Below are 16870 nucleotides of genomic sequence, written 5' to 3'. Positions count from 1 at the left end.
CTAGGCCTGGGACTAAAACCCGGATACCCAGGTAGAAAAATCAATACCCGATACCTGAAAATTGCTTACCAGTGCATGCATTTGATTTGTACTGCATCGTGTAAGGCATGTTACCCCTTCTGTCTGGACATAGACGTTACTCTTAGCATATACTCCATGCTCTTAGTGATATCGAAATTAGGCAATTGCATAATTCCATAATGTGACTTGAATATCCCTTAAAGGTAAATGCCAGTTGTGGTAACAATATCAAAATGAGTTTGTACAGAATTCAATGAAATGACCACCAAAGTGTCTGTATAAATAAAACATATGTGCCAACGGATTCTGGAAGAAATTGTGTAATTGCTGAGAAATATGCAAATAAGCACAGGATTCTGGTCAAGCGTGGCCTGACATTCAAAGCAATAATTATACACTGTCCCACGTGCGCTTATCTGTGTTGGTGATCTTCAGTGTGAACATTTTTCAGCGTAGATTTCAAGATTTCACAAAGTTCAGTTTATGTACCCTGGTAACTGTACCAGATCTAGATCCACGATGATATACTGACAATTAAGCCTTGTTTTACAGACTTTCTCATGAAATCAGTGTTTACTGCAACTACTGGCATTTCTCTTTAATATGACAAATATTCCCAATATTTGATCAAATACCAGTACAGGAAAGACAGAAACATTGAATTTTGTGCAGCAATCCTTCGCAATGGCGAAGACAATTAGCGTGTCAGCGGTTGAGAGTTTGAGACATTACGGTGCCAATGAAGGAACAAGTTATCAAATAAAATGAAAAGAAAATATTCTTTGCTTTTCAAGAAATGTGACTGGTTTTCGGCTTGTTTAAACTATGAAAAAATATTTTCACTACAAGTTTCTTCACTTTATATTATTTAGATCTAAATGATCTTTTCAATGAACAAAAGTACTGTGTCTTTATAGAGTTAGATTAGCATTAGTATTTCTAGCCAAGTATGGGGTTGTTCCACCATTCATATTTCATGCGACAAGATTTTTAGGAACCTGGGTACCCGCCCAAGAATTACTGTGGGTACCGGAAGACAAAAATACCTGTAAGTCCCAGGCCTTATTGACACATTTTGAATTTACAGAATTTTATGAAATCCCTTGGCTATTTCTTCTTTATTCAGGAAGATTTTAACAGTATAAGCATTTTTTTGTACTGAAACAAGTTATTTTGGACTACAAAAATACTGAATGAATAAGTACACTTTTTTTGGAAAAAAAATATTGTTAAAAAACTGGATATTTGACCTGCATAATGTACTGAGCAATTTTAGTATTCAACTCCTACTTTTTACCTTGTGTTATACATACATAGTTAATCAACCCTCACTTGAAAAAATATTAACAAAATAAATGATGAAAGTTTTGTTGAAATACAGACCTCTAGAATTTGTTTTGTTTCAAGTAACTTCTATTCCTCTTTCCTATCTCTCTTTCTTGTAGCAAGTTCAATGGCTGACATGTTTTTCCCCTTCCTCTTGTTCTTGGTTTCGTGAGTCTCATTATGCAACAGTTAGAAATTGATTTTACCATTGTTTGATTTTTATGATCAATTGCACAAATGCAACCAATTTTAAAACTATAGCTTTGTGTTTTGGTCTTTTGGGACCACATTCTTTTTAAAAAGTATTTTATTGTTCTTTCATTACCGAATTAATTTCCTGTGTTTGAATATACTGTATATCATATGTAGCATATTCTTTTGAAATTATTCGAAACTCCTCAAATTCAAAGTGTTATCATCAAATTGATTTGCTGAAGCCTTATTTTCATCAATTTAATTTGTGATCTGCTTGGGTCGTCTTCCCTCTTAGATCTATCTTAGGATCAAGTTTTGTTACCCCCCTTTTGTTCTCCCTCCCCATGTCTTGTGACTTGAATCTAAAAGGAGGAAGAAGATTTAATAGTGGTTAGAAGAGTTTGTTCTTGTGGTTAGTATTGTGAGTGGATTAGGGTTCTCTTTGTTGCAGATTAGTCACCAGATTAAAATACACTTTCTTTCACTAGCCCTTATAACAAACAAGAACTCAATATTTCTTTGCTCTGGTCATAGAAAGCTTATGAACATCAAGTTTTATATTCCTCATTAACTTGATAAGCTCCCCATTCATGGTCACATCCACATTCACCTCTGAGGTAATTCCAAAAGTGAGGTTGAAAAAAAGACAAATGTAAATGAAAATTGGGTGTACTTTTAACTTAGATTGTTTAGTATTTCCAGTGTATTCTTAAAACCAATAGTTTTTCTATCCTGCTTTTGGACTGGAGTCCTAAGTATATATGTTCATATTAAACCTATCTAGGCCGGGGTATTTTGGGAGTTCCTATGGCCGGGGGGGGGGGCCTCCCAGGCCCCCCCCTAAGATCTTGGCCGTTGACCGCGGGATCGCGCCAAAAATTGGCACGCAGGTTGCCTGGGACATAATCTACAAGATTGTATAGTAATTTATTTCATGCGAATCGCTATTAAGTGATTATGCTAATTTATGCATAATTAGTATGCGAAATCATACTTTTCCCTCTAACTCCCTAAATAAAGCTCCAAATGTACTAATTTTTGGTATAGAAACTCTTTGTGGTGTCCTTAGCAAGTGTACATGAAAAAAATTGTGATATCAAATCATTTTCTTATGTATTATATTGTTTTTTGCAATTTCTTATGTATTTCTGTGTTTTTTGGACCTTTTGTTTTTCATTGTTTTTTCAATGAAATTTGTTGGGGACTCTTCTGTGATCATAAAAAGCATAAAATGAATACATTTAGACTAGAAAAACTAAAAATAATCATACATTTATGAATTTTGGTTGAAAACATAATTTGCATTGACTTTGTACACAAAATCATGTTTTCGAGCAATTTTTGGTCTGACATGCACTTACATAATGTTGTGTAATTTCAGAACCACGTACCCGGGTGACGCAAAATTGGTCTCAAAAGTTGCGCAAGACTTGAAAGTAAAAAGTCAGCGAGCGGCGCGGTCAAAAAATTTCGCACAGCGAAAATATCGCGCGATTTGTTGAGGGGGGGCCTCCGAGGCCCCCCCCCCGCCTAGATAGGGTTAAAGGGGAGGTGATGATAAGAGGAAAAGTGAAATTGTTTACATTCCACTCATAATACTGTGAATTTATTAATGTGTTCTGCGAAGATGAAATTCTGGATAATAATGTAGATAAAACGAGGTAATGACTTTTGGGAAATTTAAAGTAGACAGTCTTTACCGTTGGACTCTGGCATTGCCATATTGTCATTGGTATCCAGTAGTAGGCACCTTACCAAAAGCTACATGTAGATGCATAATGCATTTGGTTCCAGCTATTAAGACTGTGTTATCAGTATTTCACAGCCTTTTCCCACATTCTTTGTTGTTTATGATTAATGTTAGGGTCCCTGCATGAAAGACTTGACTTTTTTTTTATTAGGAAGCCTTGTAAATTGAAAAAGCCCCAACAACTTAAAATAAGAGTATCAATTATTTCCCAGGCAATGCTCCTCCATTCAGGGATTTTCTTATGGAAAGTGATCTTACTTAGGAAAGCTGAATAGCATACAATATCAGAATTCTGCATGTTTTTTATTATCATTTCAGTCACTCCTTTGAAAATTTCTATTTACTACATTTACAGCCCTTTCTAGTATCTCTTTTAGACCTATTCGAATTTCACATTAGTGTACCTCACTTTTGATATGAACGCAATGTTAACAAAATTTGACAACTATATGGCCTTTTGTAGCCTTCAAACTTGTCCCATTAGACTAAATACCATCCCTTTAATACTTTCATGTAAAATAAGTAGGACAGGTGCTACCTGATCACCTGTTCTGGTAACAAAACAAGGGATGTTCCTTTTGTCTACCAGATCAGTTGTGGGAGGTTCAAGGAGCGTTATATATTTGTTTACTTCTTTGTTAGCCTATTCACCAAGTTCTTAGGGCGTATGCAGACTTGGTCTAAATCCACTGGGTCTCAACCTCTAGATGAGCTATTTTCAATTGGGCTATATTTCATCTCGGTCTATATTTAATTTTGTCTAACTTACACTTTGTCTTCAGAATTGCCAAGAGGTGTAATAACCACTTGGGCTAAATATCATTTGGTCTAATTATGTCAGTTCCTTCATTGCCAAAATGAAAGTACTTTAGACTTTTGAATATAGCTAAACTGGATATTAGACAAACTGGTTATCTTGTTAGTCAAATTGAAAATTAGACAGAGTTATACACAAAATAAAGTTAGTGCCTGTGGAGTCTGACTATTATAAGTATTTACTGGCATTATCGTGATATTGGGAACCATCGTTCGCTTCATACCGCAGCGCTTTATTCAGTCACACCTACGATTCCCCATTTCCACCTCCATTCACTTTGTACACAAGTGTGCGTATACAAATCGACGAGTGGTTCCCAAAATCATGATTTGGCCTGTTTACTGATCAAACAAGAGTGTACAGTAGTATTTGTAGCTTTGATGATCATTATTGTCTTTGCAGATATTTGGATATGAACTAGTGGAGGCAGAACAAGGTGGAAAGACAAAGACAAAGTGTTATTTCTTACTCAATTCACTGAGCAGTGATCTCACACAAGATCTTGTGAGGTATGAGACTATGAGATAATCAAGGAGTTACTGTTAAAACTAATTTAATTATAAAAGCTTTATTATTTTATTTTGTTATTTAATCAGTTCATGAAAGTGTTATTGGTGCTCACTACTTTTTGAGGAATTACTTCCTGCAGTACTCATTTTCCTCACCTGGGTTGAGTGCAGCACAATGTGGGTAAATTTTTTGGTGAAGGAAAACACACCACGGTTAGGAATCGAAGCCATGTTCATCAGATTGAAAGATGAGAGTCTACAACACCATGACACCCCACCAAGATAATAGTTTACAGAAGAGTGACATCAATTTTCCAACTTCGCATTTCAGATTTTTAGCTCATCCGGCCCGAAGGGCAAGATGAGCTTATGCGGTGGTATGGTGTCCGTCGTCTGTCGTCCGTCGTCCGTCCACAATTTCAAAATGCTACTACTTCGCCATTTTAAGTCCGATTTCAATTATGTTTGCTTTATGTGATAGCACTAGGTGGGAGATTCAAAACTTCTACACAGAATTTTAAAATTAATTAAATATGCTAATTTATGCACATTTTTCAAAATTCACAAAAAATGCTTCTTCTTTATTTTTTGACCGATTTTGAATTTTTTGCTTCCATCTGGTAGAGCTTCATGAGGTTTACCAAACTTCTACACGGAATTTTGAAATTTTGACCAGAACAGTTTTTATGCTAATTTATGCGAAATGTACCGGTATGCAAATTTTGAAAAATTCACATAAAATGCTTCTTTTTCTCTATTTGTGGACTGATTTTGATTTTTTTTCTTCCATCTGGTAGAGCTTCATGTGGTTCACCAATCTTCTTCACAGAATTTTGAAAGTTTGAATAGAACAACTTTCATGCTAATTTATGGGAAATTAATTCATTCATATTTAAAAAAATGCACATAAAAAGCTTTTTCTTCTTTAATTGTTGACCGATTTTTACTTTTTTTCTTCTTCCATCTTATAGAACTTTGAGGTTCACCAAACTTCTTCACAGAATTACAAAAAAATGTTTTTTCTTCTTCATTTGTTGATCAATTTCAATTTTGTTTGCTTTATATCATAGCTCGAAGTGGTGATACAAAATTTCAACATAGAATTTTGAAACTCATTAAATATGCTAATTTATTCATATATTTTCAAAACTCACAAAAATTAATTATTTATTTGTTGATTGACTTTGGTTATTTTTGTTCCATCTGAGAGCTACATTAGGTTCACCAAGGTTCTACACAGAGTTAAGAAACTTTGACTAGATAATTATTAATACTTAATTCATATGAAATTTATTCATAGATCACAAAAAATGCTTCTATGTCATTTCTTCATCAATTTCAATTCTATATCCTCAATTTATGTCACCAATATAATTCACTACAGTGTCAACTGGGCTGAAATTAAAATTGTGTTAAATTTTGTTGCGAGATGCCGGATGAGCTCCACATCATTGATGTGCTAGTTTGATATCGTATTCTTGTAGAGCTTGACGAAAATATGAAATACCTCCACAACTCAAATTTGATGGGAGCCCAAGATCCTCATTGATATATGTAAATAATAGTTTCATTGGAGTATGTATTATTGGCCTGGTTCTTAATGTTACAGACCAGGCGAATAAAACATTGTCTTCAATGGGACTAATGATGAGGTCATTTCTCGGGGGGCCCCATCGACCAATTCCCACCAAATTTTGGCTGTGGAGGCATTTCATCAAGCTCTCAGAAATGTATTAAAAAAAAACTGAAATGCTGACATGTGCTCACCTTGTTACTCTATGTAAAGCGATGTGAGCAATAGTAGATGCAGTTTTTCGTCCTATGCAATTATGATTATACTCTGCTTCTATTTTGGTAGTAAATGAAAAAATGAAAAAACAAGTAATTTCTGAATTTGAACATGTTTCTCCAGGAATAATGATGAAGTGAAGTTTGGACTGCTCTACATCATCCTTGCCTTAATCTTCATGAATGAAGGACAAATGTCTGATGGTAGGCTGAAAGGATTCTTTATTCTGTGCATTTAGTGATCAACACAATGAGACAAGATTTCAGTGATATAGATAATGATATTTTATGATTGCTATTAATTTATGTTAAATCATCAAAATAATTATATTTCATTATTGCTGTTTCAAATTTCATTGAATGTACTAAGAGTTGGATTTTTAGTTTGAGTAAGAAAGAATTATATGAAAATATGACTTTTTTGTAATGTTGACAATTCCTTTTTTTTGAGGCTTCCTAAAAGAATCTTTCCTCAATACAGTATTGAGACTTGGAATTATGAATACAGATAATAGGTAGTTTCTATGTATTGTGTAAGAGATAATTAGGATTGAACTGCGACTACATGTATACCAATCTGCCCATTTACATAGACAGTGATCAATGAGTATTAAGAAAACACCCATTTCTTGTTTTATACACTCAGCAAAAAAAGTTCTTGGACACTTATAAAAGTTGAAATATTCCATATAGATAATTGATTAAAGGCTAATTATTGTACGTCAATATGACCAGACAATATTCCTCTCCCAGTATGACATGACATTTTCATGTAAACAGTCATGCATGGGTGGTTAAATGCTTTAAACAATAGCAATGTCAGTATAAAAAAATTGCAAGAAATGGACCACTCAAATGATAATGATCATGGTCATCTTGTAGGCATACATTCAACAATTTCAATAGGTGGTTATCATTCGAATTAAATGCTTAGGGATGCATCATGAGATGCATAATGAGATGGATCATTTGGACACTCACTTTCAAGATGCTTTCCAATCAAGGGCGTGCAAGGGCAATAGGAACGCATTCTGGGCAGTCATGTAGACTAGTGGCTCGATAGTTCCAAGTTTCACCAACAACAATTTCAAATTTGAACCAGCGGTGTTTGGCTACTGATGAAGTCAGAGACCGCCCTAGGAGTGGTCGACCTAGGGCCACCACCCCTGCAGAAGATAGGAGGTTAAGGATGCTTGCGTTGAGAAGGCGATTTGTCACTGCACCAACTATCGGATCTGAAATTCATTGACTAACTTTGACTTAAAATTCCAGTGGAATAGTGATCCGTCCAAGTTGGATTACTTTCTCTTTTCTTTTAGAGTGGTATTCGACTTTAAGTTTGCTTTTATCGCTTAATGGATATTTATGCCATATACAACTGAAAGAATGGCTGATCATTTTCTTGCAAATTTCCTTTTACTGACATTGCTATTGTTTAATGCCTGTAACCAGACATGCACTGACTGATCCATTCTTGCAATTTTCTTTTACTGACATTGCTATTGTTTAGAGCATATAACCACCCATGCATGACTGTTTACATGAAAATGTCATGTCATACTGGAAGAGGAATATTGTCTGGTCATGATGACATACAATAATTTACCTTTAATTAATCAAATATCTATATGGAATATTTTAACTTTTATAGGTCTCCAAGATTTTTTTTTGCTGAGTGTACATGTAGTCCTATGGTACATGTACATGTGCTCTACTTTTGTTATTGTTTCATTTATATTTTGTTTTCATGTTTCAGTTCAAATGTGGCTTCTACTCCAAAAGCTTGAGCTCAATCCAGAAGAGTAAGTACTGATTAGCAAAGTTTTGTTTTCTCATGTATTAACAAGTTTTTGATAAGCACATTTTTCATTTGATTGAACTGACGATTGTGGTAAGAAATTTAAAGATGCTTTGAATTTTTTTTGAATAACGTGAGTTTGGGTCTGTGCCCTGTTGGATCAATCTCATGACTTATTTGCATATAGCCAATAGCCTGGATTACCCTGCACGCAATGCATTTTTGGCAACCCCCTTTTTTTTCGGTCCTACCACCAGCAAATTCAGTGTAGCGTATCACAAGTGTTTTTTTTTTAATAAATAATTATCTTTGAAGTTAACTCACTGTTTTGGTTTCAAGGAGAATTCAGAGCAGACTTGCAAATGATATCCATTGCATCTTATAATTCTTGTAATTTTTAAAAGTTTACCCAACCAATGCCTTTATAGTGGCATTTTCATGTGGCATTGTGTGGACCAGATATAATACTGGCTAGGTTGTGACATTTTACCAATTTGGGGCTATAATTGGGTGATTCTACTGATGGTGTTACCATTGATAGTGTCTATCAATTTATGCACATTGTAGTATGGATTGGATCCTCCATTGTTTATGGTTCCACATATAGATTTACAAGTTTGTAGATTTTTTTTTTATGTTAAAATACACTGCTTGCTGATATATTATGCCAGTTAAGGGGAAATATTCCTCATCTATAAATGCTGCAGCTTTATTAAAGGTCAAGTCCACCCCAGGAAAAAGCTGACTTGAATAGATAGAGAAAAATCAAACTAGCATAGTGCTGAAAATTTCATCAAAATTGGATGTAAAATAAGAAAGTTATGACATTTTAAAGTTTCGCTTATTTTTCACAAAACAGTGCTATGCATAACTAGATGAGTCAGCCGATGATGTCCATCACTTTTTCTTTTGCTTTTTATTGTTTGAATTATACAATATTTCATTTTTTATAGATTTGACTATATAGGGACCAACTTGACTGAACCATATAGTATTAACTCTTTGCACGCTGAGTTAATTTCGGAGGGATAATAATGACAATTGTTTCCATGTTATTTTCTTTAATTCAAGATATCCATATTGCACCATTGATACTTATTGTTATTATATAGATGTTATCCAAGCACTATTGCCTTTTATTAGCTTATCTATTTTGAAGGTAGGGGAGAAAACTAATCATAAAGATTGTTGAATTTAATTTTATGAATGTGCAAACTTGCAACATCAGCACGCAAAGGGTTAAACAATGCTAATACCACATGTTCAGTGAGGAATTAATCGTATCTCTTGACAATGAAGAGAAAATTAGAATATTTCATATTTTATATAATAAAATACAAAAGAAATAGTGAGTGGATGAAGTCATAGTTTCCTCATTTGCATACCAGCCTGGATGTGCATATAACTGTTAACTGTTGTTAAGCGAAACTTTAAAATGTCATAACTTTCTTATTTTACATCCGATTTTGATGATATTTTCAGTGTTATTCTTGTTGGATTTTTCTCATTTTATTCAAATCAACTTTATGTTGGAAGGAAATGAGAGATTACCCATAAATTGAACAAATAAGGCCAGTCTGTGTATATGGGCAAAATTGATCATGTGAGAAGTAGCCTTTAAATTATATTTTCCACCATATAACTACCCACAGTTTGATTTGGTTTAGCTTTTGAGGATGTGCTAATTACTAATTTAAAGTCTATTTTTGTCCTGATTATGACCAAAATCTGACAAAATAAGGGAAAGGAAATTTGAGAGGCTCTAATCAGGATGGCAATTTTGAATATCAGTGGAAAACAAATGATTGCTGGCATTAATTTAGAAATAAAACTATTTGAATCCTGAAGAAAGTGCTTTATTTTCTTTCTTTTCAATGAAATATGTCGCTTAGGACATTAACCAAACGGTTTGCAGTAACATGAGATGCATAAATTTAAAAAAAGGAGAAAATAATTGCAACGATAATTTTTCTTTTTCAATTCTAATTTGATGTTTTTAATATCATTTGAATATCGTATAAACTTTTGCTATTATCCTGCCGATTGATATTATTGCAATCCTTGTCGCCTTCTCCTTCTTTCCCCCCTTTTCTTCTGCTTTCCTTTTTCGTTGACCTGGTCCTTATGAATGTTGTGTTTATACTGTATTTATGCACAAAGGTATACCCATTACATGCTATTTTGTCTTTCAGGGTACAGGCTTATGGCTTCTTACCTGTATGAAGTGATTGTAAATATCATTATTCCCGGGATTCTTCCCTATTCTCATTATACCCGTTTGATGTTCAGTAAGTTAAATTTAGGAAGGGAAACAATATTTATTTGAACTTGTTATTGTACGTAGGAAGCATCCGGTCTATGGAGACTTGCGGAAACTGGTCACACAGGACTTCACCAAACAACTGTAAGTCTATATTTATTATGTCAAGTGTTGTGCGCATGTTGTGATGTATGTTAGTCTTGCGTCAATGATGGATTGATAGTTTAGCAGGTGTTGTTTTGTCAGTGTTTGTCATTGATTTCATGTTTTTACCCCTTTGCACACTGCATGTTCTCGATGGGGTGATTAAATTAAATTTGCATTTGGTCATGCCCAGGATTGAACGCATTATCCCACCAATGGCAATGAAAGACACCCGGCTTGTGGATGTACAAGTAATGAGCGGCCTCATTACCGTCCCTAAAGGGAAACTTTTCTTGGAATGAGGAATGTTATTTGTGTGCGTTCATATTCTTTTCATATCATTTTATAAACAGGGTATTGTATAATTGTCAACCTCTAATGAAGCTCATGAAATGAGAAAATGCCTCTTTTTCTTTATTTGTGGACGAAATTTCAAAATGCTTCTTCTTTGTCATTTTAAGTCTGATTTCAATTCTGTTTGCTTTATATGATAGCACTAGGTGGGGGATTAAGAACATCTACACTGCATTTTAAAATTAATTAAATATGCTAATTTATGCGCATTTTTCAAAATTCACAAAAAATGCTTTATTTGGTGTCCGATTTTGATTTTTTTTGCTTCCTTCTGGTAGAGCTTCATGAGGTTCACCAAACTTCTGCACAGAATTACAGAAAATGCCTCTTTAATTGTTGATCAATTTAAATTTTGTTTGCTTTATATGATAGCTCTAGGTGGGGATACTAAAGTTCTACACAGAATTTTGAAACTCATTACATATGCTAATTTATGCATATTTTTCAAAACTCACAAAAAATACTTCTTATTTATTTGTTGGCTGATTTAGATTTTTTTGTTTCATCTGAGAGCCTCATGAGGTTCACCAATTTCAATTCTGTTTCCTCAATTTATGTCACCAATATAATTTACCACAGTGTCAACTGGCCTGAAATGAAAAATTTGTTCAATATGTTGCGAGATGGCGGATGAGCTCCACATCATTGATGTGCTAGTCTTGTATGGGGGATAGCGAGTTGATTTCTGATTATTTCAGAGATCTTGATTTCTGTTATATTGTGTAGAACTTTAGTATCCCCACCTAGAGCTATCATATAAATTAATAATTTAAATTTCTTTGTTCAATTATTTTTATATTTGGATATAAGTCATTGATCTAATCAATCTCATACATGAGATACATACATGTATATTTATATGAGATATGAATATATGTATTCGTTTAGAAAATAATTCATGTTCCCATGTAAACCCCCAAAAAGGAAAGTTATGATAGATCAAAACAATGATGCATGCACAAATTATAACAATTTCAAAGTATTTATGAATATTTGATGATGTCACTGGCCATAGTTGCATTTCATTTGATCGATCACAAGTTTTTGTAAGATGAGGCCCAACATACATTTCAATGCATTAGCAATCACAAGTCCCCTAGTTTTCTGTTGTGGAAATTGCACCGAGTGGAAAGGGTGTAGGTGATCTAATGATGGTGTGCACATCTGTTTCCCCTGTGATTATAACCTTGCTAATTCCTGTTTTGTGACTTCATAATACAGTAAACAGTTTTCAGTCAGTCTGAGTTTGCTCAATCTGGAGATTCTAGCCTGATATTCAGCCATATTTGTTTTTATCTTGAGTTTCAATTGTTTATATCGACTGAAATACCTGCAACTGATTGGCTTAGGGCCCGGGGGGGGGGGGCACTTGACCAAAAAAGTAGTAGGGGTGTGCCGCGGGCGAGACAAAAAACGGGGGCCTTGGAGCGGGCTTATTGTAAAAAGGAGGGTCCTTGGAACAGGCTTTGGAACTACAAATGCTTGTGAAAACGGATCGCCAGCTTGTGAGTGCGTATGCATCACTATGGAACGGGCATGCGTGCATGATGCATCTAGCCCGGCGGCACGGCTGCCGGGTGCGCTCGGGCAGAGGCAATGGTCGGACAGCGCACTGAGGCCGCTCTTCAACAAAATTGCAGCTCATTGTATAGGAGATCATTGCGACCGGAACGGCGTAAGAAAAATATGCGAAGCTTTGGAGCAAATTTCTTTCTTCTTCTTTCTCGATAAGAAGAAAATGCTAAGCTTTGGAGCGGCTTTCTTTGTTCTTTTTCTCAATAAGACAAAAATGCTATGCCTTGGAACGGAAATTTGAGTGTAAAGATGGGGGTCCCCTCCGCGTGTCCCCTACTACAGTGTATACTGAGTGCATTCCCCCCTCCCCCTGGGGCTTAGGGCAGAACTTTCATATCAGAACTGGATCATACTCAGAGCAAGTTTCAAGTATGAATAGGGTATTTCTCATGATTTTTGAAAATGTCTTTTCTTTTTATGGTTCATAACAACTAATTAGAAAACCCTCTTCATACTCTAAATGTAACCCTGCCTTGCTAATTAATTGCAATTTCCCAAGCAGTTATCTTTGGATGAAAAGGTTTCCTGGCCAGTGGGGTAAGTGGTGAAAGAATAGGTGAGAGGAAGAGATCGGAGGTCAAAAAAATAATACTGAGGGGTTCATTAAATGAAAACAAGGGATTGAAAGGAAGAGGCTTTCTTTTTTTTCTTCTTTATATTTTCTCTTACAGTTGCAAAGGTTAAAAAGGTCTGGGAAGAGAAGAGTAAATATTACGAAGAAAATTTGAGAGAAGAAAAGCAGTGCTTCCAGCAGATATGGATTAGAATGAGTGATATATGTACTCATCATGCTTCATGCTTTATGTATATGCTGGAGTTGTTCAAATCAATTCTTTGAAAAGAGGACAAATCAGCACTGGCTTAAATTTACTTATGAAATCAAATTAGAAATTTTCAATGTAAAACTTTTTAGAGATACAGATGATTTTTGGGTGATGAAATGGAGTTCAGAGATTTATTTTCAAACTTATTGAGAAATGTTGTTGCACAGTACTGTAAGAATCAGTGTAGAGATTTTTTGAATCACCAAAGTGATACAAGATCATTTCCATTACTGTGACTCACATACATGTACACTGTACCAGAGGTGTATGTATGGGACTATATGCTAATATTCAGATCCAACATTTGATCCTTTTTTGTTTTGTACATTTCAGTCGTCAGGTCTCCTGAAAAGCAATTATTGTATAGTGGATCAGTTTTGCAATGAACATTCTACATGAATATTCATGAAAAGAAATTGAAAATTCATAATTGTTTTCACCATATTCTTTTTCCTTGAGAGATTTAAATGATGATCTTTCAAACGTGATCATTTCTCTTTTTTGCTGTTGGAAGTTTTCTTCCTCAAAACAGAAGTATTATCTCCTTTTTTAGCTTATGAGCATTGAAACAAACTTGTTTTGTAAGACTTCTGTCATTAGGGAATCCTTATGAAATTGAAACTAGTCTCATCTTAAGAATCAGACCTGAGACTCCCAAGTCAGAACACAGGAATTCATCGGATGTGATCAGATTCCGGTTATGTTGTCCCAACTGAGGAAACAGGTACCAGAAGCACAATTCATGCTAATAAATTGTATCTCAAGTATGACAAACAATTGTCAGTCTTGTTATACCAGCTTTGTCACAATATTGAAATTTGAAATTAAACCATATATCAATGATATTGAAGATTTAGCATGTTCTAGTTCATTATCTTGTCCTATGTAAATGGTTGCCAACAAACAATACATGTTTTGTTTTTGCCAGAGTAGGTGCAAAACTTATTTTATGGGAATTGCATGTTTAAGATTACGCACCAGCCTCTCAGCAGAACTGCCAATTAAATAATGATAATTACTTTTTATATTCAAAGTGCTTTTTGAAAAGTTACAAAGTAGTAATAATTTTCAGTAATTATTACAGTTCAAGTATGATTCAAATTATTGACTCTTTACCGAGGCTTTAAAATGATAGTTCGTAGGTGAATACAGAAGACCGTATGGTTAGAGCTTGTCTGCCAAATCAGACTCTAATTAGAATTCAATCAACAAGTTGGTCTTGAAACAAATATTAGCACAAATATGTATCCTAACAATGATTGAGGATGAATAAATCGTTTTGCTTTCAGGATTGCAGTGCCAGAGTGCAAATCTGAGAACCTGTCCTGTCTGTTGGGCGGACAGGTTCGAACTCAGCTTGGGTGTATGGATAGGAGAGTACGATATGTCGGAGAATAGAATTCAGTTGAAATCGTCTAGAACTAGACTAAGCGATAGCGTGCACTGTACTTACAGTACCACAATCCTGTTTTGTAGACCGTTTTTCACACTGCCTGGTATATATTTAGTTCCCAAGACCCCGTATTTTACCCTTGTAGTCAGTCCCGTAGACCCCCCATTTCGGGGTTTGGTGAGGCACACCCCTATCAAAATATGATTTGAGTGCACCACCCCCCCCCCCCCCCCCCCGAGGCTTGAGCCTACTAGCTAGGTTACAGTTGAGCATTCATTGGAAGCAGTCAGTATTAAAGTAATGATGCTTTCTGTGAATCATAATATTAAGAAGATACCTTACAGCCCTTTCTGCAGGAAATATCAATGGAAATCATAAATTCTGAGAAGCAGTGTCCATGTCCAGGTAAATCCTATATGGAGGTGGCTTTATTACCTGAATGTAGGATTTATAAAATCTATATAATATTACATGACATGCATGTAATGAGCAGCTGAATGCATGTGACATTCCAAATCAAAACTTTGAAAATTAATTTCTTCATTCTGAACTTTCATCAAAAAGTGTTTTTCTCTATAATTTTTATTTTATTAAAAAGTAACTAGATGTCAGATCGTAACGAACAAGAAAAAAAGCAGCTCCATTAGATTCATCAAGAGGGTATGATTTATAAGATGTCAATTAACGCAGTATCAGTGTCCTGTTGAAAATAATTTGATCATTTACATCAAAGCAGGAAGGGGGAAAGTCACCCTGTCATGATGGCAAAGAATCAGAGATGAAATGTGAAGGGGAGAAAAGCCCATGACCATTTCCTTTCTGTAATTACTTTCATCTCGTCTCCTGTCACATGCAGATTAATTAACCCATGAAAGAGGCTCTCCAAATCAACCACAAAACATGTTATTGCATAGTGCAGTGTCTTGCTGCTCTTAATAGTTTGTTTTCTAGTAGTTTATGATATTTTAAAAATTAAACCTTGTCATGTGCCGTCTTTTCTAGAGTAAGGAAAATGGTTTTGAAAGTCTATGGTTATCACAGTAGCATTACCTATGTGTTTTCAGTTCGTCCTTTGGCAAGGCGTCAATCCACAATTTGCTACTCTCCACTCAGGCGTTAAATGGGTACCCGGTAGGATGCGAAAGCCTATGAAGTATGCCTAGCAATTGAGTCTTGGAACTCTTGTTGGAATGCTCCCCAGGGAGTGGAGAAGGTGCATACATTGTATGCGGGCATGGAAGGATCCGATGACCGGGGTAATAATATATCTTTAAAGCGCTTAGAGATGTCGTTCCGATGTGTTAAGCGCCATATAAATGCGGATTATTATTATTATTATATATGTAGTACATTTTCTCCTGATAAAGGAAAGTAACACTGACATATTGTCTTCTGTGCAAATAAGTGCAAGAATATAGAATAAAGATAGTTTATTGCTCAGATGTATCATCTTAATCCTAGGGGAATTCTAATGATTTAACATGATGCCCATTCACAAACACAAGATTAATCTATTATTCCTCATGTCATCTCTTGTTTGCACATCAATTATCAGTTACTAATTTGCCACATAAAGAAATTTGTTCTTTTGATTTTATATGAATAAGAATTTGTGACAAAAATTATTAATAGCATCAACAGTTGTTGCTCCAAGTTAAATGCACATTATCTGCAGTGTTCACTTTCAAGTTCAAGCATTTATGTCTCATTGTATGATATTCATGATCTTAAAGAACACAATTGAAATCTGTGAATTGATTTGTGATTTTGCCACTGGGGAATAAAGGGGTCGATTGAAATATTAATTGCAATGACGAATTAAGCTTTTCATGGGAAAATGAGATCACCTATTCCCCATTGTCATGTGGTTTATTAGAGCCCTCTATTTGTTTTAACCTTTTCAAAACTTATCAAGTAAAACCTATCATCCTTACAGGGCACTTCAGTTTATTCATTATCATCATTCTTCATCTCTTTGCATTTGAATTTAATTGGTTTTGGTTTCATCATGCTATCTGTAAACATGATCTGACTATTTGCTATGGTCAACATTGTAGCATAATCATATCATTTAACAATGGGGCAATTCCAGTGTTCTTCAACTGTCATGAACACA

General features: G+C 34.9%; 1 protein-coding gene across 1 annotated transcript in view; it reads left to right on the top strand.

Moving 5' to 3' along the window:
* The window catches only part of LOC121410668 (non-structural maintenance of chromosomes element 3 homolog), a 41605-nt gene that overhangs the window by 18345 nt on the left and 6390 nt on the right, over positions 1-16870 (top strand). Inside the window, exons 5-8 of the mRNA XM_041602902.1 lie at positions 4512-4618; positions 6531-6610; positions 8163-8208; positions 10549-10608. Coding sequence (XP_041458836.1) covers positions 4512-4618; positions 6531-6610; positions 8163-8208; positions 10549-10608 — 293 coding nt within the window. The remainder of the gene's footprint in view (positions 1-4511; positions 4619-6530; positions 6611-8162; positions 8209-10548; positions 10609-16870) is intronic.

The sequence above is a fragment of the Lytechinus variegatus genome, chromosome 3 (assembly GCF_018143015.1).
Source record: "Lytechinus variegatus isolate NC3 chromosome 3, Lvar_3.0, whole genome shotgun sequence".
Lineage (NCBI taxonomy): Eukaryota > Metazoa > Echinodermata > Echinoidea > Temnopleuroida > Toxopneustidae > Lytechinus > Lytechinus variegatus.
The sequence above is the reverse complement of the archived record's forward strand: the minus strand, read 5'-3'. Positions and strand labels throughout refer to the sequence as shown.